At 49.9% G+C, this 26,446-nt stretch overlaps 2 protein-coding genes across 9 annotated transcripts in view; both read right to left on the minus strand.

Annotated features, from left to right (window-relative positions):
* Positions 1-3,662: 3,662 nt before the first annotated feature.
* The window catches only part of HOXA3 (homeobox A3), a 32,793-nt gene continuing 10,009 nt past the window's right edge, over positions 3,663-26,446 (minus strand). The window contains exons 2-6 of one of the 8 annotated variants that reach the window (XM_023531508.1): positions 22,984-23,161; positions 20,546-20,660; positions 18,653-18,735; positions 6,797-7,442; positions 3,663-5,381 (exon numbers count right to left, since the gene is read on the minus strand). In XM_023531508.1, coding sequence (XP_023387276.1) covers positions 4,579-5,381; positions 6,797-7,322 — 1,329 coding nt within the window. In that variant the 5' untranslated portion in view covers positions 7,323-7,442; positions 18,653-18,735; positions 20,546-20,660; positions 22,984-23,161 and the 3' untranslated portion in view covers positions 3,663-4,578. The other 7 variants (XM_011361685.2, XM_023531509.1, XM_011361687.2 and 4 more) reach the window with 7 other exon arrangements.
* HOXA4 (homeobox A4) overlaps positions 24,663-26,446 on the minus strand; it is a 2,474-nt gene continuing 690 nt past the window's right edge. The window contains exons 2-3 of the mRNA XM_023531534.1: positions 26,273-26,446; positions 24,663-25,721 (exon numbers count right to left, since the gene is read on the minus strand). Of these exons, the coding sequence (XP_023387302.1) occupies positions 25,369-25,721; positions 26,273-26,446 (527 nt within the window). The 3' untranslated portion in view covers positions 24,663-25,368. The remainder of the gene's footprint in view (positions 25,722-26,272) is intronic.

A 26,446-nucleotide genomic window follows, 5' to 3' on the forward strand; every position in this document is an offset into this window, starting at 1 on the left:
TCTCTATCTTCCTTCCTCTCTGTCTTTCCTGCTTTTCCTCTTTTTTTCCCTCTTCTCCCCTCTCCCCCTCCCTCTCCCTCCTCTGTCCACCTCTCCTTCCCACCCCCTACAGGCCCTCGGCCCCCTCCCAAAGCCCAGCTACGAGTTCGCGCCCCGGACCCGGACCCGGCCCATTGTTAGCCAGCTTTTCCACGGCAGCTATTGCGTCTGACTCCAGAGGGAAGCGGAAAACGGGAGGAGGCTCTCAAAGCTTCCCGACCTTCCTGCGCCATCAACTTTTCAAGAGTAGCTGGAGAGAGAGATAGATGCATGTGCCAAGCGAGACAACCACCCCAGGTCCATGTGTCCAAATCCCTGTAGCCAGGGCGGCGGCCAGCCAAAGAAATGCCGACCCGAGCAGGCGTGTGCGACTCCTGGCATTCTGGGTTTCATACCCGTAACGCTCGGGTGCGGTGAGTATTTCTGATTTCCAGGAAGTCTGTTGGAAGTTAACAGCAGGGAGGCAGAAGGCGCTTGTTTCTCTCCTTTTCTTTTTCTTTTCCTCTCCTTCTTCTCTTTGTGGCTCTGCGTGGGGACACATTGGTTCAGATGCAGTGAGTGCTCCCTGGCAGCTACAATCGTCTTCCCTGGTCCTTGGCCACCAGGGATGTTTGCATTTGGGTTCTGTTGTGGAAAACAGAACCGCGGATGAGACAGGGTGACCCCAAGGAGTAATTATAAAGGTTCTCTTTCTCTATTCACTCTCTCTTATTTTCCAGTTCAGAGACTTGAGACTGAGGGCATCTTGGATTGTGCTGGAGGGTTCTAAAGATAATACCTTTAGGCACCAAACAATAACTTTAAAAAATCCACCAAGCCAGAAAGAGGGGAGGAGGCTGAGAGAGAAATCTGAAGGTATCTCTTTTCTTCCAAACCTTGAGGATGATGATTTGCTTTTGCTTCCGTTGAAATGGACCAAGTGATCAGACTCCCCCAGGCCGGCAGGCATTGGTGGCAGGAAAATAAATCATTCTGATGGCCAAGGAGAGAGAGGTTGGTGGAGGAGAAAAACCTACTAGAAAACAAGAAAGGCCGAGCAAAGCGCAAGGATAGATTCCATCTCTGAGACCAGCATCAAAGGGGGCTTGGATTGGAAATTAGATATAAAGTGGCCTCCATTGTAGACTAGCCCAGAGCATCACCTTACAGATAGAGATGCTATTTTGCAAAATGTGAGGTTTTTCAGTTTTCTTGCTTTTATTCCAAACAAAGCTCTGAAGGAAGTCTGGGCGCGATCAATCTTGCTCACCAAAAGCCTTGACAGCTTCTGGCCCTTAAGAACACATTTCAGCTTCGAGCTCTTTCGAAGATCAAATGTGGCCGTGCAAAGAGGAGAGCAGGAAACGCAAGTAAACAAGGAAAACTAGTCTTTTTAAAGGTATTTTTTTGGCAGCACAGAGAGTTATAAGGCTGCTTTTAAGAAAGGTGCTTTGCGGACTCTGGGACGGCAGTTTTGGCATTTGCTTTTACCAGAAAATATTGAGGGGTTAAGGAGAGGGGGAGCTACAGAGAGGGAGCAGCGCTGCCCTCATATCGTGGAGGCTTTGTCAGGGGCTGCGTGGGTGAGAGCTTTCTGCTGTCTCAGCGGCCTTAATTCAAATACCATTTGGAAGAAAACACTTTCCTTTGACTATTCAACACCGAAATCTTCCCCAAACCTATTGAATTCAAGAGATATTTTCATAAGGATTTCTTTTTAATGTCTAGAAAGCTGGGGGGGGGTTGATATTTTCTCTTTGAAAGCCAAAATGAATGTGTTGACTAGAAAGATGTGGGAAATCATATTGGAATCTTATTTTAAAATCTACGCCCTGAGGGAAGAAGGAAGTCTCCAAACCAGTCCTCCCCTTAGCTGAAGAGTAGATTTTAGAAAAGGTTTCAAATAGTGGTATCCCTGAAAGATTTTCCTCTGTAAGTGGATAGCTTCCTCTCTCTCTCTCTCTCTCTCTCTCTCTCTCTCTCTCTCTCTCTTACTCACACACACACACACATTTTTCCACCCCACTGTTCCTTATTTTCCCAAGTAATTTTATGCAATTCTATAAAATTATTACTTAAAAGAAGACTCCTGTGTCTGCTCAGTTCCGATGTGAACGACCAGAAGGGCAGAAGCTCCAGTCCTCACAAAGACTAGCCGTTACATTTCTGAGATGCGCCATATTTCAGTGGGAAGATTGGCATGGGATGGGGATTAAATCTACTTCTTCCACAATCCAAACTCTTTAAAAAGAAAAATACATATATCAGGAGCCCCCAGGATAGATATGGGGGAAGCACCTCTGGCTGTGAGAGAAACACCCAGATTTTTACAGCTGCCTGGCTTTGCATCTTCCAAGCCCTTTTCTTTTCCTTAAAATGTGAGGTTTCCTAAAAGTAGCTCCTGCAGACCCAGCAGGTATCCAGAAATGGCTCCAATGCCCGTTTCTTAAGATCTGAAGGAGCTTCCCAGAGGACGATAGGGGCCATGAAGATGGATATTTTGGATTGCAAACAAAATGGCGACATTTTCCACCTCTGCCTCAGAAACATATAATCCAGGGACAAGGGGTATTTATTTCTCACATCGGATGCTCCTGATCCCCAGACGCAGGTGGTTCCTCACTTCCAGCTTTGAGGGGGGATGCTGATGTGGATGCAGTTCTGACATTTGTACTTTCTGAATTTGGTTCCTTCTCCGAGCAATTCTTTAATCTGAAGATGAAAATACTTCCCTTTCCTATGCCTGCCTTTGCCTCTTACCAGCCAGCCAGTAGGCAGCCCAATCTGAGATTCAGGAGTAGAAATGTAATGTTTAGCTCTGGCAGCATCAAATGAAAGAAGTACTTATAAAATTGCATTTTTATTAGAAAGATATTACTCTTCTTTCTCTCTCTCCCTCCCCTTGGGACCATGAAAGGAAGCTGGGGAGGGAAGAAGGAGAAGAAATAAATCCAAAGAATGCCAATCCTAAATTCCGGGAGGAAGCCCAAGCTGGGACTCCAGCAGTCCAAGGAAGAGCTGAGGGAGGCTCCTCGGAGCTCAGCCCTTCTTGTGCTGGAGACCTGGCTGAGCCTCTCGGTTTCTTTCCAGCCCCCTCTCTCCCAGTAGCGATTTTAGAAGCGATTCTTTTCTCCTGGCTTGGTAAAGGACCGGCGAAGCATCTGCAGAGTCTGATTGCTTCTAGAAAGTGTTCGGCATCCTCCGCGCGGCTAGCGATTCTCTGGGTTAAGGCGTTGGCTGGTCCGCTTTGACCGGAGCAAGGTTGTGGACGAAAAGATAGCCCTGCCTTAATCCCTGGCGGCGGGCCGCCCCGGCACCTGTGCGCCCCCCGCCGAGCCTTGTGCCTCCCGCTGCCTTTGTTTCTCCCTCACTCAGTTCTCCGCAGCCCCTGGGCTCACCGCGGGCCTCCATGGCAGCTGGGAACCAGGCAGCGTAGCGCACTGGCCGCTCGGCGTCTCCAAAGCTGCGGCCGCCAGGAGCTCCTGCTGCCTTCCCGAGAATTCGCCGTGCTCGAGGGCGAGCCGCCAGGCCAGGCCCCAGCTGGAGCTGCAGGGTGGCCTGTGGCCTGCTCAGCCAGTTCGCCTCCGCCTCAGTTCCACGCAGACCCCCATCTTCGGCCAAAGAACCCCTTCTGAACGCGGATATTATTCAGAATAAAAACTTTATTTTGTTTTGTTTCTCAGAGTGTGAGCAGCAAGGAATGTAGAACTCTCAGAACAAATCTAATATTTTTCCCGTTTACAGATTTTCTTCAGTCTCGCCGGATGTTACAAACTTAAATCACTGTTTTCGAAAGCTGGATCCTCTCTGGTATTATTGCATCATTACCGTTTTTATAAAGGAATTACATTTCCCTTTCAAATAAAAAAATTTCCTATATACGCCAATACACTATTGAACAAAAGGCTCAAGAAACCTTCTGAACAATCAGGGTACAGAATTTCTTTAATATAAATACGAACGGATGGGGATAAATAATATTTAAAACTTAGATTATTCAATGCTTGCAAAAAAAATATAAATAAATCTGACTGTTCACCAGCATACACACACGGAAAGACGTACACTTAGTCATCCTTGCACAGGGAGCCCCTGTTTCAAAGCGCCTTTGATTTTTTTTTTCTCGCTCTTTACAAGAAGTGCAATTAAAAAAACTCAAATTAAAAAAAAAAGTAATTGCTTCCCCTCGGGAGCCATAATGTACGAACAAATTCACATTGAAGAACTCGGCTAGAAAATTTGTTCATATACCCTGTTTCTGATCAAAGAGTAGAGAAGGGAAAGGGTGCAGGGCCAGCGGCCGAGCAAGAGGAGGGAGGAGATAAATATCGCTACTGATACTGACAGCCATTCCAGCAACCAAGATTGCTACGTCACATAAACTATAAAAACGCGTTACCAAAGAAAACAAAACGGGGTGTGGGAGGGTGGTAGGACGGCAGAGGAGACAGAAAAGGGAGGGGCAGGGCAGGAAAATCTTAAAACAAAAAAACCAAACGAAGACAACGACGAAAGGCGGGGGGAGGGGGACTCTCCTGGCGCACAGCCCCGAGCCCACTATCACAGGTGGGTGAGCTTGGGGGCTTCCTGAATTCTTCCCTGAGAAGGATGGTGGGCGGTAAGGTCCGTGTAGGTGGGGTGCGGCTCCCCTGGACCGGGCCCATGATGGTGACCGCTGCCCAGTGGCCCAGCACCTCCATAGTCCATGGCCGAGGTGGCGTGGGGGAGGTGAGTTAGGCCAAAGAGGGCCGGCCCAGAGTTGCTCATAGGCTCCACATAGCTGCCCCCCACGAAGACGGGGCTTCCCTGTAGGTGTGGGGTCCCATAGCTGCCGTTGCCCTGCAGGCCATGCCCGTGAGGGTCATAGTCGGGTGTGCCCCCTGCGCCTGCCCCGCCTGCTGTGTAGCGCTTCTGTGGGGGCGGTGGAGGTGCGCAGCTGGGTAGGGGTGCAGGGTAGGAGGCAGGGGGCAGACCGTAGGCACCCTGGGGGGGCTTGGAGAAAGGCGGGGGCGACTGGGGCTCATAGGGGACACTGTTGACCAGTGAATGCATAGAGTTCAGATAGCCGCCAGCGCCAGGGGGCACGGGGCTGCGACTTGGGGACTGGCCCCCTGATGATGTCAGCATGCCCTTGCCCTTCTGATCCTTCTTGTATTTCATGCGGCGATTCTGGAACCAGATCTTGATCTGGCGCTCGGTTAGGTTCAGCAGGTTGGCCATCTCCACCCGGCGCGGCCGGCACAGGTAGCGGTTGAAGTGGAACTCCTTCTCCAGCTCCACCAGCTGCGCGCTCGTGTAGGCCGTGCGCGCCCGCTTGGAGGACGCCTGCCCAGGCGGACTCTTGTCGCCAGCGCAGCTCTCCCCTACCAGGACAGAAGAGAGAGGAAAAGGGGCGTCAAGGGCTGCCTGCAGCCCCGCCCAGCCCCTGGCCCAGCCAAGCCCCTCCTTGCTCCAGGCCCCAAAGAGCCCTCCATTTGTCAGGGCCTAGAAAGGGGGAGGAGGATCTAGGTGCTGTCCTCCGTCCTGGTGGGGAAACAGTGCCAGTAGTTGGGAAGCCAGCCTCTCATTCAATCAAATTGCATATCATAGGCCTCTCCAAGGGAATAAAGGACAGAAAAGCAGAACCTTTAGTTCACCTTCCTGGTCTGTATTTCCCTCCTGGAGCTATTCATTCTCTGACTCATTTATTGATCCTCCAGGCCTATCAGACTACAAGCTTCCTATGGGCAAGTCTTACTATCTCTTCGCTTCACAGTAACTGGAATGTGGGCCACCTAATATATACTCAATAAAACTTTCACTCTTTGTGTGAAGGATTGGACAGCTGCCTCAATCGATCACTTATTTAGTCTCCCCAGTGGAAGTGGGTGGCGTGGAAGGTCTTCTTTATCCAAAGGAACCGATCCCATCGAAAGTATCCATTTCTGGTGGGGTGGCCCAGGTCTCTGATGCTGGGTCCTATTAATTAGGGTTCTCCATGTCATCAAGCAGCCTGTCCTAGCTTTGTCCACTAATCTTGTGCCATTCTGTCCTCACTGGCCCCCCAAACCCTGGCTTAGGAAGGTGCCAGATGCTCAGGCTCAGAACAGAGCATTAGCAACTGGAGAAGGCAGGGGCAAAGATAACCAAGATACTGGGAAGCCCAAACTCCAGGGCCTAGCCTCCACTGGAGTCTGGTTCCAGGAGGCCCATGTGTTTCCTATTAGGATGACAAGTCCCAATGCCCTACCCCCAGGAGATCCCTGGATGCCTTCAATTTACTAAGTCTGAGTAGGGCCTTCCCAGAGGTAAGGCAGCCACTCCATTTGCTGGAACAAAAATTAAAAATAGGCTCCGGTTATAAGCAAAGCATTGATTCTGACTTGGAGGGCGATTAGGGCTGCCACATTTCAATGTGGGGGGTGTCACAATTTCATGAGAAATGCGGAGTTGTGCTAAAAAGAAGGTGGGGCTCAGGTTTGTTCTGCCCAAAGGTCGGAACTCCAAGTGTGGAACGAGAAGGGATTCAAACTCACTAGGCCCCACTTGCTCTTGGGGAAGTCCAGAGAGATTTCCATCAGGTTTCTCTCTCTGGGGTTTCCCAGGCACAGAGTCCTGTCACCTCCCTAGTTGCAAAGACTCTGGAAACCTTTGTAGGGTGGAAAGAGGAGGAGCAGTGAATTCTTGGAAATGTTCCAGAGTTCCCAGACCGTGCTGGATGTGGCTAGAGGTGGCTGGAGGTGGCTTGGGGGACAGGGAGCCGTGCCAGAGGACCCTCCTCCAGAAGGCACCCCTTTACCTGAGCTGGAGCCGCTGGTTTTCTGCTTTGTGTTCTGCCGAGACTCCTTCATCCAGGGAAAGATTTGTTTGGCCACAGTGGGAGAATTGAGCAGGGGGCTCTTGGCCGAGCTGGCGGGAGTGGGGTTGCTGCTGGCATTCTGAGGTGGGGAGACCGAAGAGGGGGGCGGGAGTGCGGCAGGAGCTGGTGCTGGGGGCTGCGGTGTTGGTTGAGGCTGCTGGGGGGCAGGGGGCGCGGCCTGGGGCGGCGGTGGGGCCAAGGGCGGCTCGCCCAGACCTGGAGGCTGGCTGGGCGGGCCGCTCAGGGTGTGCAGACATGCCTCGCTCAGCTCGAGCGCCTTGGGGTGGCCCCCAGCGCTGGCCGGTGACTGGAGTGAACAGGCAGGTCGGTGGTACTCGCCGTCAGCGCCCAGTGCTGCGGACGCCGGGTACGGCTGCTGGCTGGCATTATAAGCGAACCCGTTGGCTGCCTGGTAGGGGTAGCCACCGTAGATCGCCGAGCTGTCGTAGTAAGTCGCTTTTTGCATCGCGTTGTTTCACGATCTTGATCGCACACTCTGACAGGGGCTTGACACCCGTGAGGGCGCACATTGGCACGCCCCCTCGGTCACGTGACGCTCCGCCGCCAATGGCCGCCCTGCGCAGACCTGGGGGGGGGGGCGAGAATCGCAGCGCGGTGAGGGCTCCGCGCAAATCCATCTTACTCTCAATAGCTAAGTGACATGAAAGCCATAAAAGAAAAAGTGGTCAGCAATATTTAGCAGCACGACTTGGCCCCGGGCGCAGAGAGCCGCACTATAAAAAGCCGCTGGAATTTACTGGCGGCTACAAATATTTGCTTAACTTGCGTCTGGAGTTGGAGGGTTTTCCGGGGAGAGAGAAGAGTGAGTGAGGGCTGGAAGCCGGGTTTCGGGAGCTGGAGTCCAAAAGAAGAAAGGCTTGATGGGCTAGAAAGGAACTGGGTTAGAATCCTTTTCCAGGGAAGAAGAAACTCGGGGCGTCCCTTCGTTCTCTGCTCCTTGGCCTTGTCCAGCGGAGCCCCTCGACTCCTTCCCTCTGTAGATTTTGGGGAAGGAGTAAGGAGGCACGAGAGGAGTTTGAGTCGCCAATTTTCCCTCCAATCCTCGCTTTAGGACTGACATTTTCCAAAAGAGCCCCAACACGGGTTAACTTCCCATTCAGCCCTGTCTTGCACCTTCCAGAACTCAAGAGAGGTATGCACTAAATTTTTTTTCAGGCAGTTGCCCTACTCAACCCTACTGGATTTCAGAAGCTAAGCTTGTTAGGCAGTTATTCTACCCTCGTGCAGGGATATGACCCACTTCCTCCAAATGAGCCCCTTGTGGCTAAGAAAATGAGAGAAAACTTTAGATGGAACATCCTGTGTGGGGAGGGACCAACAATAACACCCACTCCAGCAAGCTAAACTCAAATCTTGGACAGCTTTTCTACTCCTCTCCTTTTCCTACTTCCCAGCATGTCCCAGCAAGCCACTCCCACCACTTCTCCCCTGTTCAAAAGGTCTCCAGACCCTCCTGCCTTGGACTTTCTGAGGTGCTGTTATTCAGGACAACTATCAAATTCTACCTGCTAAAACATGATGGATTAGGGCGGGGGGAAACCCACCAGGAACCTGAAAAACCAGCGTTCATCTCCATGACCACGGCTTGAACTCTCCTTCCAACTTAACGATAATAGGTTCTGTCTTAGAAACTGCTATGTAATTTGATGTATGGGGGTCATTTGGCTCCGGACGAGGGATGGAAGCACAAGCCATAAAATCCTGCCAGAGTTCCCTGATCTTTGTGTGCTGTTGTTGTTGATATTTGTTACTTGGCCTATTTACCTGCTTCAGAAACACCAAGTAAAGGGCAACCCTGAAAATCTAAAAAGCAATGAAAATTCTTCTCAACCCTTTTTTATTTAGAAAGCAGTTTTCAGAAGTGAAATCTATGTTTTATTTTTGTTTTCAGCCTTTGCATGGTCAATCTCTGGTTCTGCTCAGAAAAGTTCCATATGAGTTTATATATTCTCGCACACTCAGAATGTTAGTCTCTCTGATCCTTTAACAAAATTCCAGTGGCAAATCCATGAAAGAAATGGTTTACGCTTTGCACCCCAACTATATGTTTGAGTCCTGGAGTTACTCAATTTTTCCAGAAATAGCAGACACTTTGTTAACTAGAAAAAAATAATAAGCATCTATCAGTGGATGATTATACTGTAATTTTGTTTTTAATAATGGACTCCTTTGGATTTCATTATTAAACCAACAATCTGACCAACATCTGGAAAACAAGCACAATTAATTTTCCAGAACTCCAATTAAAAATTACAGCATCCCTTATCCGGAGTTATTGTGCATGATCTTGAGTCCTGGAGTATTGTTTCTATTTTGGATATAGATAGGAAGCTACGGATATCATGATCGAAAGTAAATAAAGGATAAAATAAAATTTAAAACTGAATAGCATTTTAATATCCCAGTTTCTGTTCTTTCACTGAAAACAGCTCCTATTACATTTGGCGGTGTTAATATCTACCATTACAAATTTTTAAGATACTATAGGCTTGTTTAAAATAAAATGTCAGGTTAAGAAAATGACTCCAGACACTTGAACAGCAAGATATTAGATAAAACAAAATTAAGCTGATTTTGAACACGCCATATTTCAAGTGACTTGCTAATCCATTATCACAAGCTACACCAGCCTGCTGTTTACCTAAGTCTTTTCATCAAGTTGTGCATTATCTCGTTAAATCACAAAAGTACCTTTAAAAGTCAACCAGCAAACAACAACCCCCATAAACTTAAAATATGAATTCACTTGGAAGATCCCACCAAAGTGCATCCTATTGTCTGAGGTCAGCATATAACCACCTTGGGGCCCACACAATCCCCCCAACCCAAAGTTTGCAACCTAGTAAAGAAGTTGGAGATTTGCCAGCCAGGAAACTTTGCTTTGCACCCCTAAGCAAGGGCCTGAGGTGGGAGAAAATTCCTCTGAAAAGATGCGTTTCTGGACAATAACCCCCAGGTGCAAGAGCTGAGAGAGAGTTGAGGAGGCTAAATTGAGTGCAAGAAGCAAGCTCTATTGTCTCTGGAAGATCTGCCCAAATTCAAGCTTCTTCCTTCAGACGCCGTTCTCTCTTTCCACTCCCGCCCCTTCCTCAGCCTGCCTTCACCCTGAGTTTAAGCGGGAACATAGGGTAAGAGCCCCCGCGTCCCCTGCCCACCCCTCCTGCCCTCCCCAACCCAGAAAAGTTGCGGCTGGGCTAGGGGAGAGGGAAGAGGTGGGGGCGGGGATGGGAAAGCGGCCTGAACTCGAAGTGTAAGGGTATCAGTCACTGCCGGGAAGGAAGCTCCAGCTTGTGAACTCTTCTTGAACCGAGATTTAAGTCTGCGGCCATAAATCACCGAGACGTAAACTCCGCCATTCAGCGCTGGGAGCGGCGGGATGTGGCCCTGCTTACCTTAACTTCTGATGAGCGCTGCAAGCGCTGGCTCGGGCTCCGGCCCCCGGCCCGGCTCCGCGGCCCGGCCGGGTCCCCTCAGCGCAGGATGGGCACCGACCCTCAGCATCAGCCGAGACGGCAGGCGGGAGGGAGACCCCGAGGCCCGCACACCAGCGGTGCAGAGCGTGGCCGCCTGGCTGCTCCGGCACGGCTCGCCCAAGGCGAACTGGGGCGGCTTGGACCCCCCCTCCCACCCACCCCCCCCCCCTCCCCCGAACCCCCGCCCCCTGCCCTTCCCGAGGGCAGCAGCCGCAGCCCGGAGATAAGCGTTAGCGCGGCGCAGGGCTCTGCCTGGGCTAGTGGCACTGACTTGGGTATGTTTCTTATGAATATTACACGCGGAGCAGCGGCTGGTCGGGGGTGCAGTGGGGGGTGCTGGGGGCGGGCGGAGGGGAGGCCGAGGCGGCTGGGGAAGCGCGGGCCAGGCATGGGGGATGGGGCTGAGGCAGCGAAGGGAGGGACAGGAGCCATAGGGGGAGCTCAGCGGCGGGAGGAGGACAGCCTCCCCCCAACCCCCAACGCCCTCCCTTCTGGGCGTCACTAAAGTCCAGGCAAATTATGCTAATGAGGACAAACGGCTCTCACAAAGGGGATCTCTAGCCGGGCTCTATTTCTTAGGAACCCGTTTGAGAAACCATGTAACCCTCTGCCCCGGACATTTCCAGTTGACAGTGGAGGGGATCGAGAAGAGAGTTCCCCGGACTTTGGGCAGCTGACCTCACTTGCCACCCGCAATCCAAGAACCCAGAAGCCAATCTTTGGAGGGCGGGATAGGGTCTCCTTTATCGAGAGATCTCTCCAAGAGCAGGCGGGGCTGCCTATGGTTATACTTTTAGACAGAAACCCTGAAATCCTGGCAGCCAGGAGGGAAGGAGCCTGGGGGAGCTGCACGGTAGCGGGCAGTGAAATGGGACACTCTGGGCTCAGGTACACAGAAAGGTGCCTAGAAACCCAGGTCTCCAGCTCTCGTGTGTGGGATTCTCAGTACACACACAGCTCACTCACGGGAAAGACCCATAAAGCTCTGACTTCAACATCAACGGACATCAACAGTATTTCCCCCCATAATTAGTGGCATACAGAGACGCCGAGCAGAGGAAAGGCCTGCGTGTGCCTGGTAATATTTCCACAACTTTAAGGAGGATGGTCTTACCCTCCTAATGCCTCCTTTAACTCCCCAGGTTCAGAAGCAAACTCTGCAAGGGTATGTGTGTGGCAAAAAGAGAGAAATGGAGCTTTCGTGCAATTGCAAGGTGTCAACGGCTGGTCCTTCTCAAAGGAAGGTGTTAAAAATATAAGTAGTATGTTTAAACTGTCAGGGAGCCAAAGCGTCACCTTAGAGCAAAAACAAAGCCAAGGGAAAGGGGAGAAATCAAAAAGCACTCCCGGCTAGGGTGGCCTCATGCATACCAATGGTTTTTGTCATTTATGGCCGGGCAAGATTTATGACTCGGAGCCCCAAAGCTGTAAACAGAGCACAAAACAGCAAACACTTGCTCCTTATGGCATATTGCGGCAGCTCAACTTGAAAGGGAGAGCGGGGCCGCGTAGGAGGCGAGAACCCGGCGCAAAAATCCGCTCCGCGGCATTTTCTCTTCAAACCCGCGGGGTCGGATGTGGCATTTGAAGAAAGAAGGCGTGGGTCAATAATCAACCTGCACTTTCTCCTCTAAACTGCTGACGCGACTCTCACTGCAGGGACGGCCAGCTCTCTGTGAGAATCTGCCAGGGAAGGGGACAGCCTGGGCCAAGGGGACTGAGGGCGCGGAGGTGAGAGCTGGAGCGCCGGGAGCGCATACCTTTCCACCAGCACTCAGCCCATGCAGGGCAAAACACCGGGACTGGACCCAAGCTGAAGAGCGGAAAGCAAGCCGGGACAAGAGCTAAGGCCGAGGCCCAGACTACGCGGCTTCTGGGCGCCGGGCTGCAGCAGGCAGAAGCGCGGCTCTGACCTCAAGGCTGGGGTCTGGCGCCCTGGGACGCAGACTGCTGAGATTCAGGCTTCTCTGCTGAAATCCAAAGGGCTGGCTTTTGGAGCAAGGCAGGCGAGATGGTTTTAAAAATAATTTATAATAGCTGAAGATTTTCGTTTTTGTTTTTTAAGAGAAAAATACCGCCTGTCGATCTCCACCGCCAGAAATTACCCGCGCTGCCCCCCATGTTCTTTCTAGGCAAATCCCGCAGCCATTCACCCGGCTCCACCAAAACCACTGAGGTTTACTTTGCTGAGAAGACGGCTTGGCTCCCCAAATTCCCCCAAGTCTCTGTGCTCCCGGATCTCTTGCCCACGGGAACTAGAAGAAAACATTTTCTCAGCACTAGAAGAATATTTGGAATAGCGAAGGTGCGCGCTGGTGCCATTCTACCCTTCTGGGGGCGGGGGTCTTCTTGTGAACATGCCTGAGAGGGCCTTGGTGGCTGGGGGGGGGCGGGGAGCTGGTTATGCAGCTTGGACGAAGGTGAGGAATAACTGTTGAAAGCAGAAGCATCGAAATCCCAGAATGGGAAATTAGTGAGGAAATATGCTTGCCTGTGAGAGTGAGGCTGGCGTTTTGAGGGTAAAAGGGGACTAAGCCTTTTTTTACAGCTATATTTTAGCTATAATAGACTGATTTTAGCTCTTTCCTTGAAGGAAAAAACAGCCAGTGCTCTATAAATGTGATTGTTGGCTTCTTCTCACTGTACACGCTTTTATACAGAACCAGCTCCACAGTCTTTCCTTAGATATTTATTCCGCTTGCTGGTACTGAAGCGACAATAAAAAGATGCCTTTAACAAACCTCTATTCCCTCTCTCATTCTTTCTAGCGAAACTATATTATTTATGAGTCTTTAACTGGGTCAAAAATGCGCCAGAACTGGGTCATAAATCAAATGAAATGCTGACAAGTAATTGAACAGCAATTAAAGCTTACATTTTATTTCCAAGGGGTGTTTTAGAGCACTTGAAACTGCCTCAGTTAAACACGGTTAATGCCCAGGCTGGCAGAGAGGGAGAGCAGAGCAGCCCTTCCATTCTGAGGAAGTAAGTCCCACTCAAGTAGGAGAAACCTAATTTGATTTTTTTTTTCAGTTCCGGAAGGTTTTAGGTTTTTTTTTTAAGTCACATGGCAAATCGGCTTCCTGACTCCTGGTAGGCACCCCTTTCTTCTGCTCTGAGAGCTCCGAGAGCAAAGGAAAGTGAAGTTTCTTTCACCCTTTTAGGGAGTTTCCCTCCTTCCCAGGAGTGGTGGGTCCCTAAAGCCCAATTAGCTAAGGCTTTCCCAGTAATTTGGAAGCACACAATTTAATTCTCATCTGCCTCCATCCTGGCTACTGCACTGTTTCTCCGAAACCAGAGAAAAGTCTGCCTTTGCTTCCTGCAGAATCTGCTTCCAGACTTCCCTCCAGCCCAGGGTGCACCGGCCAGCCCTCCAACTCTCCAGGCTGGCTGGGGGCATACAAGGAGGAAGCCAGGCCATGCGCTTTGTGAAGCCCAAACCCAGCTCGGGCTCCCTCTTTCTCCTGTCTCCTGAATGTTAGGAGAGCAAAGCTTCTGGACATCCAGCATGCTTACCCCCACCCCAAGCCTCTTCTAGATCTGAGCAGTCCTTCTCCACCGCTACCGGGCAGAGTGCTCAGGCAAACAAAGGCGCATCCTCTGGGTCCAGCTCCTTCCGTCCTGTGTGTGGGTAGGCGTGCGCATCCTGCAACCCAGCACTGAACAAAGTGGCCCAAAGCAACATCAATAAAATGGCAGTACCTCTGCACACTCATTGATTTCCCTCTCCCAGCTGCTCCGGCTGCCCAGGTCGGCCCTAGCCCTCCAGCTCTGGCCAGCAAACAGGACCAATGGGGGAGCGATTCCCCTTCTCCCTCACCCAGCCCCCACTACCTCCAGGCAGTGTCGCCCAGAAGCACAGCGCCGGCCACTTTAGCCTTCCGGGGAGCTTCCTGACCCTCCTTCTGCCTAGGGCTCAGCTCTGGGGACTCAAGCCCTGCTGTAGTGGACAAAGCCACCCTAGAACTGGAGACCACCAGGCCCACCGAATGCCCCTTAATTTACACCCCCAACACTTTCCAGGGAATTAAACTCAGTCTGAGGTGCTACTGGGGATCTTTCAAATGGTTTCAGTTCTAAAGGAGAAACAAAGGAAGAGAGGGGCTGAGGGTCCTGCCCCTGAACCAGGGTCTCCTCGTCTGACCTTTGTCTCTCACAGCCATAACTCACTCTGGATATGAACAATCAACGGAAATACCTTAAAATAAATTCCATCCTCCTGGTGTGGCCTCGAGTCCCATCGGCTAGCTGGCCCAGAACCGCTCCATAGCGCTGAAAACTGCAACCCGCTAGGAGAGCGCTCTCCGGAGAAGGGAAAGGAGGAGGAGGAGGTGGGTGCTTGGGGGTGGGGGAAAAGCTCTTGCTCTGTAGAGAATCTAGAAAACGTAATCACAGGCAAAGCCGAGCCGCCCGGGTCTCCGCTCCAAATGCCACAATAATGCGCTGTATTATGTGCTCACGTGGTCATACGTCAACTTAAATCCTTGTATTTGAAATAGGGAATCACTGAAGGAACTAGGTTTCCGAGCGGAACATTTAGCTTTGGGGAAGGGGACGTAAGAGACCTTGACCAGCAGTAGGAAAGTTTTGTCTAGGGTAGTAGGACACTGGGGGCATCTCTCCCCCTCGCAATATGTGCCCCACACAAGGTCAGTTATCTCCGATTATATTTCTTCACACTCGATCCAAACACAAGGAAACAACAATGCTGTCCCCATTCTTAGAATTCGTGTAACTTTTCTTACAGTCCCACTCACGGATCTGCTGAACCCAGCACACCACACACTCATCTCCTCTAGCCAACACTTCAAAGGCAAGACCCAAGCCCTGTTTCCAGAAAAAAAACCCAGTAATAATTGGCTTAGTCGGTGGACTCCTTCAAGGCCTGCCATTGTACAGAGTTTGCTAACACCCACACCATACACCACAGCCACTGAAGAAACCCAAAAGGCCCATCATTACCTGACAAAAAGCTAAAGCACCTCCTCCAAGTCCAGTTGGTTGGTTTTATTCCATGGGAGCCCCCTAGGAAAGTCCTGCTTGGCTCTAGAGTGCTGGGTTCAGAATTTTACAAAATCTGGAGGGACACAGTGCCCTGGCCAAACCTGCACTTACACATTTCCTCAGTGCATACCTGAGTGATACACAAATGATAGGTTTCCAATGATGAAAATGTATGGGGAAATGATCTAATTGTCTTGCAAAAGAGGGAAGAATAGAGAGAACCAAAATTTCTCTCCCCTGAATTAACCTACAAGACAATCTGGGACCCTCTCTGCAGACAGGTCTGTCCACCTCCCCTAAGACAACTCCATGTCCAGCAGCAGAAACTGAACTAGATCAACTACGCTGAGGAGGAACCTGGCTGAAACAAATAAGCGCCCACACACACACACTCCTGCCTTCTGATTGGTGACACTGATTTTAACACTTCACCCTCTCATGAGCTGCCTGAAAAGTTTCTCTTTTCAGGTTTTAGTTTCTGAACTTTAGGGGTGCTCTGAGGTGGTAAGATCCTCATGCCATATTCTTTTGTTCCTTGAGAGTCGGTATTTGGCAGGCTAGGCCTCTCTAAGTGTGAGGACTAACTTGTAGCAGCTGCCAGAGGCTGTGTATGATTCTTCCCCTCCCCCCTCCTTCCCTGCAGGGGAACAGAAGGGGCCTGGTAAGAATGTAAGGCCCTCAGTAAGGGGGCCTGGTCATGGGGGTGTCCAAATCAGAAGGGCAATAAAAGAAGAGGAGACCTAATCCCTTGGAAGTAAGTCCTGGCCTGAGCTGGTGGCAGTAAGGTTCTGTCCGTGACACAGCTGAGAGAGAACCTTTCTGTCAACTTCTCCAGCTCTGACCTAAGCTAAAGTGAGAACCCTAAGTGAAAACCTACTCCTCTCAGGTTTGGAGGTGAGGATGGGGCAGGGCGGTGGGGGGGGGGCGGTGTGCAGGACCAAAATCTGGTTACCAAAAAAGCACCCTCTAGTCCCACCAAGGACTCAGACCACTAATACACTGTCCTCTGTCCCTCCTCCTCCCCCAACATACACACCAAATATTTCACACTGAAGTCTCCAGATAGCCTAGAAAGGACCTGGAAGTATTGCTGAATTATATTTCTGGGAAACTAGACACACACACACACACACACACACACACCCAACAAAGTTTCTGTAGAGGCTTCAGCTCAAAGATGAGAAGGGGCTACCTTCAGAACTCTCAGAACAGTCTGGAGCAAATCGAAATTCCCAAGGCCATAAATCAATGGGAAAAGTCTTTGGTAGTGCTTCAGAGAAATGCCTTAACGCCAGCAAGGCCCAGAGGCATCTCAGCTCCAGCCAGGAGCTTCCATGCCGCTATTAACAGCCCTGTTAATGCTCCAACTGCTGTTTAACAATTAACATTAACGACTTGGAGTGGGATGGGGTGATTTGGTGGGACGTGAAGGGAAAAATCTGAGGAAGTCAAAAGAAATTTAATTCTTGAGGTGAAAATGGCTTCCCTACGAGAGATTTTGATCTGGGTAAGCCACCAGGGGACCAGCAGCTGAGAATCCTCCTTCGCCACTCTGAAATCCACTTTCCTGGAGCAAGGCCTTTTAAAGTTCCATTCCAGAGAACAAGAATAGAGATGCTCAAAGATCTAGGCCCAGGCTCGAAAACCCAGCTGCCAGGCCCAAAAACCCAGCTGCAAGGCCTGCCACACTCACTCCCTCAGCCCCTCGACCTGGCCAGCCAGGGCTGGGGACACCCGCTCTGGATCCAGGCCACCAGAGCCAACATAGGTGAAAAGTTGTCTCCAGAGAAGCGGGTGACCCAAGATACAGAGCTTTAGTCAATATTTGCAAGGCTGTTGGCAGATTAGATATATCTGTATTCAAACACTGCAATCTGATTTCTCCGTCAAAAATACACTTAACATTTTTCTCCCCTCAGTTAACTCTAGTGGTTTTTCTACTCAGAGTCAGGTAAGGCCCTCTTAGCTCACTTTTGTGTATGTATGTGTGGCGGTTATAGGTCATTACTTAACATGAGATATTTCCTAGGGGTGCAACTGCAATACAAATGGGCTCCAAGTCCTCTGGATACATATGAAAATGTATATTATTTTATACACATGATCTCAAACTCCTGCCACTATTTATACATGCAATGGTTCTGTTGTGTGCAGATGCAAATCATGTACACATTGAGTTGCAAATTCCTGAAATGCTCCATCTATACTTGATATAAATAGACATACAGTAGCTGAGAAAGTAACCCAACTTTACTATTACTCTGTTTACTTCCTATCTAACAAAATAACTGTATCCAGAACACTATACCAACCTTAGAGCATCACTGAATAGCATGTCGCAATTAATTAGAAACATGCTACCTATTTGGGGAACACATTTTAGGAAATAGTGAGACCTAGGGAATAGAATACAAAATTTAAGAAAACTTTAAAAAATAAGTAATTCCTGAAAGAACAAAGCAAATCCATTCCTTCATACCAAGCTTCTGAAAACTATTCCAGCAGCCCCTCCCCCAAATAGGCACGAAATTTATGGATCTTTTACAAGGTAATAAAACACAGTAATTACCTCCCTGCATCCCAAACGAAGAGAACAAATTAAGCCAGAACTTGAAAAGAATTTTAAAGAGTTTTCCCTTGTTCCAAATAGGAAAAGAAAATGCAGAGACGTAGAAAACCTGTGCTTTTCCCGAAGGAAAGCGGGTCAGCCGAAGGAAAGCGGCTAAAGGAAGCCAGAAGCTTCGCTGCCTGCCACGGTCTACACTTTGGAAATGCAGCAACTTCCCTCATGCCAAGGAAAGGCAAAAGGACAGGAGAACCTGCAAGGCGACGAGACAAGTTTTCTCAACGCAGAGCTGGGACTGACCACAATTCCCGAAGTCACAGTCTCCGCAGGCGCCGCAAGTAGTGGACAAGGACAGCGGCCCACGCAGCAGCCGACGCGCCTGTGGCCTCTACTTCGCTTTTGCCCCGCTGCTCCATGTAGTGGTTTGTCTGGGACTTGCCGGAAGCAACAAATACACCCTTCTGCCCCCCGCCGGCCCCCCAAGTACACACATCTTTGGTCTCTGCGACCGCCCCTCCTGCCCAACGCCGTCTTTGCGGGTAGACTCTTTGTCTACCAGAAGCCCCGCATTCGCGGAGCGTGCAACTGGAGGGAACCCAGCTCCAGAACTCCTTCGAAGTTAAATATTGACCAGCGCCTCTTTCAAAGGGCTTCAGCTGCCGGAAGAGCGAACTCCTCTCAAAGGCCTGGTGCAAAGCCTCGCGCGGTGACGAGTTTGGGCGCAGCGCTTACCTCGAAAGATGTTTAAGACTGAACCCCAAATTTTCTCCAACTCCAGGAGCTCAGGGAATCGCCTTTTCCGGTGACCAGGCGCTCTGCGGACAAATAAACAGCAGAGGGTGAACGGCGGCTGCGAAGGAAGGGAGTTGGAGAACCGGAGTTGGAAGCGCGGTCGGCGCGGACGCCAGGGTGGCCCCCCGGGTGACGCGGACACGGAGGAGTCGCCAGGGCATTCGTCCATGCGGCGCACTCATTGCTCGAAAGATTCCAGTCTACAAATGGCCTGAAGACGGTGATTTATTTTTGTAAAATAAATATATACTCCATCTCCGCACCCACACTCTTCTTTTTCTTTCTTTATATAGGGGGTGGGAAGGGGGGAAGGAGGAAGAAAATGGACGAGGCGGAGCAAGATAGGAAGGTGGAAAGGGCTTTGCTGTTGGTGCCGACTCAACTAAGAGAGCTCCTCACGCACCTCAACTTGGGGGATGTGAATGCAAGCTTTATTTTCTTTTGCTAACAAAGGGAAGCCTTGTCTGGGAGCATTCAATCACGGACTCTCCTGGAACCTCACTAACGATGTTCATTTCTGTTTGGCGCGAAATCAGACCCCAGCTCAGCCCATGGGCCAGGGACAGCTTTGAGAGGTTTTGTCTTCTGGTTCATTCAAGCCCTGGGCGCATCACTTCTCCGTCCCAGTGGGCTGGCAGGACTACCGCAGCGTCCAGTCCCTCACAGCAGGCCAACTTTGGCTGCTAGAAATAGGAGGAAACTGGGAAAGACATGAACATGGGACAATACCGGATATGGAGGGGGGGGGGCCCTGTCCAGCCTTGCCTTGTTCAGTGACAAGCCTCTAGACACCCTAATTCTGCTGCCACCTCACCTCTCAAGATATTTGCAACCCTCTCTTGCTCTTTAACTAGCAAACAGTGGTCAGCAAACTCAGGGGTGGCGGGAAGACACTGAGGAAGGGGCAAAGAATCCTCATCCTCTCGGATGGGCTCCGGCTTGGAGAAGTTCCCTCTGGGCTGGGACTCTGCAGGGCGAGTTGCTTCCACAGACCCACCCCTCGCTACGACCCCATTCACCCAAACCCGCATAGCCTCCCCACACTCCAACCAGCCCCAAACCAACCCTTGATGGCTGTTCGGCATCCGTGCAATCCTGCTGATAGCGCCAAGAGAGGCTACCAAATAGCTGACAAGTCCCCTGACCCTCAGGCTTCAGGGCCCCCTAGTGCATTGAACAAGTGGCCCAAAACCAGCAGCTAGCTGCCCTCTGCTATCACCTCGACCTGCAGCCCTCACCCTCCATCAGGCACTTGGGACTCAGAATCCATGCTGGGAGCCTCTCTCTTGTTCAGGTTTGCCCGCTATGTCCCCAAAGGGAGTGCCCCCTAGCCTTGGGGCTCCTGCCGGGACCCTGAGCAAGTTGGGGCTTAGCTACTCTGCACGTTGCCACTTAACATCTCCCCAGAAAGAACAGCTATGTCACCATCCACCACGCCCCCCTGCAATGCTTAGAAGTATTGTAATTATTATGGTTATTATTGTTACTATTTCCTTATCCCCAAGTCTAATATTCATGGCTGCTGTTCCCCATAAATCGTTCAGACTAATGAGTCACAAAGAGATGTGGCCCAGGTCCCTACACTTCCTCTGCAATGGCCGCTGCCGCCGCTGTGGCCTCTCTCCGCGTTTTTGGCGCTCGTTTGCTCCCTCGCTCGCCGGGCGCGGGTGATTTATGAACACCGGGAAAATTGAACAAAGCCGCGCGCGGGTCCTATGGTATCTCCGCAGCCTTTCCCAGCGTGAATCAGAACATTACCAACTGTCTGCGCATCCGTCTCACTTCATCACCAAAGCCAGGATGTGACCGCAGAAAACCCGAGCCCGAACTCACGTTTCCCTGGACGCGGCGCGCACCCCGGACTCGCAGAAACCTCGCACGTGGGCCCGCCAGCTCGGGTCCTCCCCGCTCAAGGGCTCTCTCCAGCCCTCTTGAAGGAGTTAAAAGCCTTCGGAGATAAATATGAGGGTGTGTGTGTTTAAAAATCAAATAGGAAGTTGGGGGTCTCACTTCTGAGAGATTCATTCCTAGTGAGGCCCTGAAGACTCCTATCCATTCCTGATGATTCGCATTAATTATTTAATGAGTCACGTGACCTCAAAGATTACAATTTCAATCTCTCAAACAGGCACTACACCTTTATCTGCTGCAACCAGGGTTCTTGGTTGGCTTTTTTAGTTCCCAGGCATCCTGAAAGCAGACAAGCGGGGGCAAGGGAACGCCAGTGAAATCCCAGGGTGAGCACAGTAAAATTAGTCATTCTGGGACTGTGAGAACTGTGGACAGTGGGATGTCCACCACTCTCTCAGGGACCCTGACATCTGTCCCCTCCTGAGCCCAGACGTCAGCCCACCTATCTCAGCACTGTGGCTAAGAAGGTTTGGTTATATAATCACTTTGGGTGCTTCGATGACTCATCAGGCAAGAACCTACCCTTCTAACCTGGCTGAGCACACCTGTGGCCATCTAGGCCAAGTGTAAACCCAGATGTTAGTCCATTCCAGGAAGAATAGCCTTCCACCAAAAAGATTTCTGTGCACTTACTCTACTCAAGGGGAGACCAAAGGTTCTATTCAATCTACACATTCATAACATAAAGAACATTGGCAGGGAGTGTTCAGATGCCTCAGTTTCCTCCTCGGTAAACTGAGAAGACTGAACCAAAATGGCCTCTAGTTCTCTTTCACCTGGGACATTCTTTCCATCAGGGGATCTCTTTTAGCCCCAGGAATCAATTCCAGAAAGACTGGGGCTGGCCTGAAAGGGGGTGAGGCAGAGGTTACTCCATGAGCTTGGGGCCTTGAGAAGAAGACATGACAGACAGAGTTCTAAGACAGAAGTTTCAGATGAGAATATTTCACAACAGCCTCAGCAGCCTCCTTGATGCTATCAAAGAGTTAGAACACATGTCTCTTCCTCCTCCTATTTTTCCCAGCCCATACACTTTGAGAGAAGCAAATTATTCTTGGATCCCTGTATAATATGGAGAAAGGCAACAGGAGAAGCCGATGAGAAGGGTGAGCCTGTGTTCTTCAATACAAGACCTCGGCTAGGCATGCAGAGACCAAGCCAGTGAGGAGAATAGCCTATTGCCTGTGCAGAACCCACTCTTCCAGACAGGAAGCCCCAGGTTTCTGTTTGCTACGTTGATTCTTCCAGTTTTTTCTTTCTTTCCATTTTAAAGAGTCATTGATCTGTTTCGGTGTTGAAATTGCTGGAGGGAAGGCAGTGGTGAAAAGAGCAGTATGGTTTGGAAGCTCAGGGGAGTAGAGGGTCAGAGGAGAGATGGTGATACCCAGATGGGAAGGAGGCTGAGAAGTGGGGGAATGTGAGCACCCTGGGACAGCTGAGTATAAAGTCAGAGACCCTGTGCAGAGGGCCACTCTCCATATATCTAGGTAATCTTCCCATGAGCTCCATCCTGGGTATTAAGTATTCTACTATGCCTGTCGCAGTTGAATTCTCTCTGTAATAAAACACCAGGTATATTGTAGATTTCGGCAAAAATAGGAAAGAGAGCCTGCAAAGTGCCATTTTTCTTCAGCGGGGAGAGTGTTAAGTACTTAATTCAAACTGTGACTATTAAAGTGTCTCCTATCCGATTTAGGTTGATTTCAGATGTTGACAAAACTTTTATCTCTGGAGTCATGCACAACTTGACTCTGTGACTAAAGCAGATGAGTCTGTGTTAGAGGGAAAGAGGGAGAAAGAGAAGAAAGAGAGGAGAGCATGTGTAAGGGTCATTTGGGTAAGAGAATTATAGAGCTTACACAAAATACTGTCTTTAAAGGTCAAGGGTTTGAGGGGCCAGTAGGGTTTGCTTTAAAAAAAAAAAAAAACAATTAATGAGATAGAAAATTTGTCCTCTGGGTGAACTCTTATGGTTGCCCTAGCAAAGGGCAGACAATGCATGATTTTGAAGCACAAAGTGGGACTTTCTCAGCTGTTATAACAAGCTCCCTTAAATAGAAAATCTGACACAGGCAAAACACTGTGAAGAAATGACACAATCATTTGGATCACTTTGGACCATTTTTGACTTGGTAAAACTTATCAATACTTTAATAATCAAGACAGTTTGGGTAAAAATGCCATTTTGTCCTGGAATATTAGAAAAACAATCTTGATCCTCTCTCTTCCTTTCCTGGATAAATCATAAGGGTAAATGAAAGAAAATTACCCCCTTCACCCCCATACAGCTGCCTCCAGTATGAAGCTAATGGATGTCCCCATCCCCCTCCTTCCCTACAAAAGAGAATATAAGAATTTACCTTAAATGATGATAATCTGCCATTTGAGGTATTGCAGCTCAACACTCAGTTTCCACCAAGAGTCTAGGCATTTTTTGAGCAGACAGCCAAGATGCTGCGTCCTTGCCCGAGACCACATTATTTGCAAGAAGATCCCTCGCTTCTCCACAGACTTCCCAGAGAATGCCTTTCAGAATTGCTGTTGAATTACAAAGAAGTATTTATTGTATGAGGTGATTAATGATTCCTGGGGAAATTGCTATTTTCAGCGTGATTTAATTTCGTTTTACAAGTGCATGTGGTAGGGGGAGGGTTAGTAAGTTTCAGCAGCAGTTGCAGTGCCTCCAGAAATCCCTGGCACCCTTTCACACCTTATAAATGCACTTTATGTCATGTTTGGCCTGACTCGAGAAGGCAGATACTTATCTGCGCCTGAATTTTCTTGGGAAGAGGTGGAGGCCCCTCTGAGACTGGTGTCCATCACTTCTCTCTCAAATCTGGTTTGTTCATAGGTAGAGAGCCTGTATCACACACTGGGCAGCAGAGGCAGGAGTAACAGTACTGACTACTGGCTAAGGGTTTGCCACTGATGGACAAATGTTAAAACTCCTCTATAATTGCAGAAGTAGGTGAGCGCCCCCTCCCATCTCTGCTAAAATTATTACATGAACTAAATATTGCCCTCCTTCAAGGCCTAGTAATAGTTCTTGGACTCTGGGGCTAGTGTGTGTTGTTTTATGTATCTTGTTGTCCCTTCAGTGACAACCAAGTCTAAATCTTCTTAACTGACTTGTAAATCAGTAAGTAAATTCTAGGGTTATGAAAGATTGAGAGGTGCATTTTGATTTTTGACCCTTTGAATCTAGAATCTCTGGGCAGAGCAGAAAGATCTAGGAGTATTTGAGGAAAGTGACCCTAATTCAGAGTTTGGCTTTCTTCTAGCACTAAATATTCCCAGGTCTACCTTGCTTGGGGTGCATTTTGGAGTGTTATTAAACTTTTTCTTTCCTCAGGAGAAACTGTGGAGGGTGTACTGGGAAAATTCAGTCTATTTTGAAAGCTCTTCCAAAAAAGAAAGAAAAAGAAAGAAAAGGAAGGAAGGAAGGAAGGAAGGAAGGAAGGAAGGAAGGAAGGAAGGAAGGAAGGAAGGAAGGAAGGAAACAAACAAAAATTCCCAAGCTGTAGTTAGTGAAGAGAAACGTAAAAACAGCCAAGAAACGAAAAGCAATCTCAACCCTTTGCACAAACTATTTTTTATCTCCAGGGAAACAGGCAGATTAAGTGTGAAGGTGCAATAAATACCAAAGGGACCACTTCTTTCCAAGTGTGCTCAGAGTTCAGCGTGTAGAACAGCTGCAGAAACTCCTGGGCCCACAGCACTGCTTGGTTTCACCTTTCATAGCAGGGAAGGACACGTTTCTATGCCTTACAGAGACTTGAAGCCTGAAAGCCTGGCCAAGTTTGGGAAGAAGAGGAGCCCTCTCAGAGCTCAAGAGCCTTCATGCTCTTTGGAACTTTTCCCATAGTGGGTCAAACTTGACAAGAGTTCAGCTCAAGTTGAACACACTCACACAAATTATGTGAGCAGTCCAAATCCAAGTGAACACAACTCAAGCCATCTACAAAATTTTCACATGCAAGGTCAAGCATCTCAACCCAGAGAACTTTTTTTTAAACTAAAAGTAAGAAACACAAATGTGTCTTAGAACTTTGATGTTTTTTTTAAAGAGTTTATTCTTAGCACATAGCTTTCTATATAGCCACACCACAATTTGCACAGTTGCACATGGGTCTAGATGCATTCCCCGTCCCCGATTGTGCCTCAGAATAAGACAACAATATCTCTACAACAGTATTTTAAATAAATGCAAGGAAAGGAAACTATCATGTGTCACAGCTACCATCAAGGTCTATACATTTTGAGAATTAAATAATCTCGTGAGGTCCACAATGTCTACTCATTTATTCAGTTCAAGACAAGCTTGTATGAGCTGCCTTCATGACAGAGGGGAGGTAAGGAAGGTAGGAAAAGGGTCTATTTTCTTCTGCTTGCAACACATATACATGTACATATCCCCAATCAGCATGGGCTGTCCAGCTGACTTTAGCCATCTCAAAAGTATTTGATGCCAAGTAGTCCTTCTGAGGTACCCAAACCTGGCAGCCTTGTTCAGGCCAGCAGGTTGTTCCGTCAGCCAGTACCCTGGCCATTGTCCTCTCTTGGGTGGCAACCAGCACATACTCTTACCCCGACAATGTCGTCTTCTTTTTCCTTATCCTTTTCACCAAGTTGGGTTTTGTTTTGGGGTCTGTTATGGTCCAGAAGGGTAGGGGTGGATGGGGGAAGGGGCAGAAGAGAGGAGAGAAGCAGGTGAGGGAAAGAAACTGATTTAGATCTCTAGAAGGTTATATGGAGGAGGGAGTGGGTGTCGAGGCGCCCTGGTGGGCGTGGGGATGCGGGTGCGGGCTCTGAGTTTGTGCTTTCCCTGGAGGGCCTGCTGAGGCTGAGGCTGAGGCCGAGTTGGAGGATCGCATCTTAGTGTTGGGCAGTTTATGATCTTTCTTCCACTTCATCCTCCGGTTCTGAAACCAGATCTTGACCTGGCGCTCGGACAAGCAGAGCGTGTGGGCGATCTCGATGCGGCGCCGCCGGGTCAGGTAGCGGTTAAAGTGGAACTCCTTCTCCAGCTCCAAGACCTGCTGCCGGGTGTAGGCGGTTCGAGAGCGCTTGGGCTCCCCTCCGTTATAACTGGGGTTGACTGAAAGCCCATAACCCCGAGGAGAAAGCCAAGGAGGAGGGAGTGGAAGAGAGGGAAAGGAGGAGGAGAGAGAAGGTGGGGTGAGGAAGAGCAATTGGACATCATCATTATATAATAACCTGACACCAAGTTCACGCAAGATACATAAAACGGCAAAGAAAATGTTTCACAGGCTATTGACAACGGGAAACACCCGAGAGCCATAAAGAATGGTGCTGGGCATTGGGGCTGAAGAAAAGCTTCAAAGACACATGGCCTGAAGCCTATGCCAGGGCAATTAAATTTATGGGGGCTATAATTACTGCCCTAACAGTTTGGTGTCTCGTAAATCTCCAGATAAAGGGACTCCGGGTACAAAAGGGTTCTCACATTGGGATCAGGCGGCTGGTTGGCGCGCACACACCCACATCCCACTGTAGCTTAGGCCAGATGGGGGCTCCCCTCCCGAGGCCCCCGTCCCCTCGGCCTCTCCTGCTGACCCCCGCCCCGACCCTCACACCCCGGCCGGGCCCCAGCTCATCCTCCCGCGCCTCCCCAGCGGCGCCACGTACCGGCGCTGACATGGATCTTCTTCATCCAGGGGTACACCACGGGCTCCTTGCCCTTCAGGCCCGGAGTGCTCTTGTCGGCCAGGAGCAGTGGGCACGCGGGGGCGCTGCCCCCTGTCGGGACGCCCGGGGTGGCGGGAGTCGCCTCGCAGCGCCGCGGGGGCGCCAGGGGCGCCG

The sequence above is a fragment of the Pteropus vampyrus genome, unplaced genomic scaffold (genome assembly GCF_000151845.1).
Source record: "Pteropus vampyrus isolate Shadow unplaced genomic scaffold, Pvam_2.0 Scaffold69, whole genome shotgun sequence".
Taxonomy (NCBI): Eukaryota; Metazoa; Chordata; class Mammalia; order Chiroptera; family Pteropodidae; genus Pteropus; species Pteropus vampyrus.